The sequence below is a fragment of the Lipotes vexillifer genome, unplaced genomic scaffold, assembly GCF_000442215.2.
Source record: "Lipotes vexillifer unplaced genomic scaffold, Lipotes_vexillifer_v1.1 scaffold814, whole genome shotgun sequence".
NCBI classification, from domain to species: domain Eukaryota; kingdom Metazoa; phylum Chordata; class Mammalia; order Artiodactyla; family Lipotidae; genus Lipotes; species Lipotes vexillifer.
In genome coordinates, this window is record NW_006784081.1 from 678,471 (window position 1) to 680,330 (window position 1,860).

At 49.3% G+C, this 1,860-nt stretch overlaps 1 protein-coding gene across 1 annotated transcript in view; it reads right to left on the reverse strand.

Annotated features, from left to right (window-relative positions):
- Positions 1 to 213: 213 nt before the first annotated feature.
- The window catches only part of LOC103070369 (ATP synthase subunit beta, mitochondrial-like), a 16,994-nt gene continuing 15,347 nt past the window's right edge, over positions 214 to 1,860 (reverse strand). The window contains 3 exon segments of the mRNA XM_082931052.1: positions 214 to 860; positions 863 to 1,777; positions 1,780 to 1,805. Of these exon segments, the coding sequence (XP_082787178.1) occupies positions 214 to 860; positions 863 to 1,777; positions 1,780 to 1,805 (1,588 nt within the window).

The following is a 1,860-nucleotide window of genomic DNA, read 5'->3' on the forward strand; positions in this document are numbered from 1 at the left end:
CACTGGACTGCCAAGGAATTCTCATGTGTTGGTTCTTTTTTTTTTTTTGAGGGATGTACATTTTATTGTAAACCTTAAATACTCTTCAGACAGAACACAATGTCTTCAGTCTAGGCTCTCATGTGGCTTACAGAGGAAACTGTGATTTTTGGATTAGGGGAAAGGAGAGGGGCAGCACAGAGGATGAGTGCTTAGTTTGCCAAAAGGACCTCCTCACGAGTGCTCCTCAGCCAGCTTATCAGCTTTTGCCACAGCTCCTTCAATGGGTCCCACCACACAGAAGGCCTGTTCTGGGAGATGGTCATATTCACCTGCCAAAATCTGCTGGAATCCTTTGATGGCCTTCCTCAGGGGTACCAGCTTCCCCGTATGACTGGTAAAGACCTCAGCCACCTGGAATGGCTGAGACAAGAAACGCTGTATTTTCCATGCACGGGACACAGTTAATTTGTCTTCCTCAGAAAGTTCATCCATACCCAGGATGGCAATGATGTCCTGGAGGGATTTGTAGTCCTGTAGGATCTTTTGCACCCCACAGGCAACATCATAATGCTCATTGCCAACAATGTTTGGATCAATGATGGGAGAGGTGGAGTCCAGAGGATCCACAGCTAGATATCTGCCCAGTTCAGCAATAGCATGGGACAGCACAGTGGTAGCATCCAAATGGGCAAAGGTAGTGGCAGGGGCAAGGTCAGTCAAGTCATCAGCAGGCACGTAGATAGCCTGTACAGAGGGGATAGATCGCTTTTTGGTGGTGGTGATTCTTTCCTTCATGGTACCCATATCAGTGGCCAGGGTAGGCTGATAACCCACTGCAGAAGGGATTCTGCCCAATAAAGCAGACACCTCTGAGCCAGCTGGGTGAAGCAAAAGATGGTCTCAATAGACAGCAATACATCTTGACCTTCTTGGTCTCTGAAGTATTCAGCTACAGTCAGTCCAGTCAGAGCTACCCGGGCCCAAGCACCAGGCGGTTCATTCATTTGACCATATGCCAGCACGACCTTGCAGGTAGCATCTTTTAAGTTGATAACACCAGACTCAGTCATTTCATGGTATAAGTCATTGCCCTCATGGGTCCTCTTACCAACACCAGCAAACACAGAGTAACCACCATGGGCTTTTGCAACATTGTTGATTAACTCCATGATCAGTACTGTCTTGCCAACTCCAGAACCACCAGAGAGCCTAATTTTGCCACCCTGGGCATAGGGAGGCAGCAGATCCCCAACCTTGATACCGGTAGCAAGAATTTCCTGCTCAGCACTCATCTCCATGAATTCAGGAGCCTCATCATGAACAGCAACAAATTGTTTGGTTTCGATGGGACCTCTCTCATCAGTAGGTTCTCCAATGATGTTCATGATTCTATGCAAGGTCTTAGGGCCAACAAGAATTTTGACTGGTGCACCAGAATCCAGGACTTTCTGGCCTCTAACCAAATCTTCTGTACCATCCGTGGCAATGGTCCTTACTGTGCTCTCACCCAAATGCTGGGCCACCTCCAAAACCAGCCTTGTTTCCTTGCCTTGCACCTCCAGGACATTTAGGATGGGTGGCAGCCCCTCATCAAATTGGGCATCCACCACTGCACTGATGACTGCCACGACACGCCCAGTGGCGGTGCCTACCTTTGGCGATGGATATGTTTGAGCAGCATAGTCTCTGGCAGGCTGGAGCGCTGCCGAAGCGGCCCGCAGTAAGAGCTGGGCTTGGGGTAGCGGTGCTGAAGGGCTGAGTCCCCGCAAGCCCTCAGAGGCCGAGGCAGCGGCATACGACCCACAAGTCCCAACATGGTGGAGCTGGGGTGGAGACTTTTAGTCAGGCTTTTTTTTTTTTTTTTTTTTTTTTTTGTTT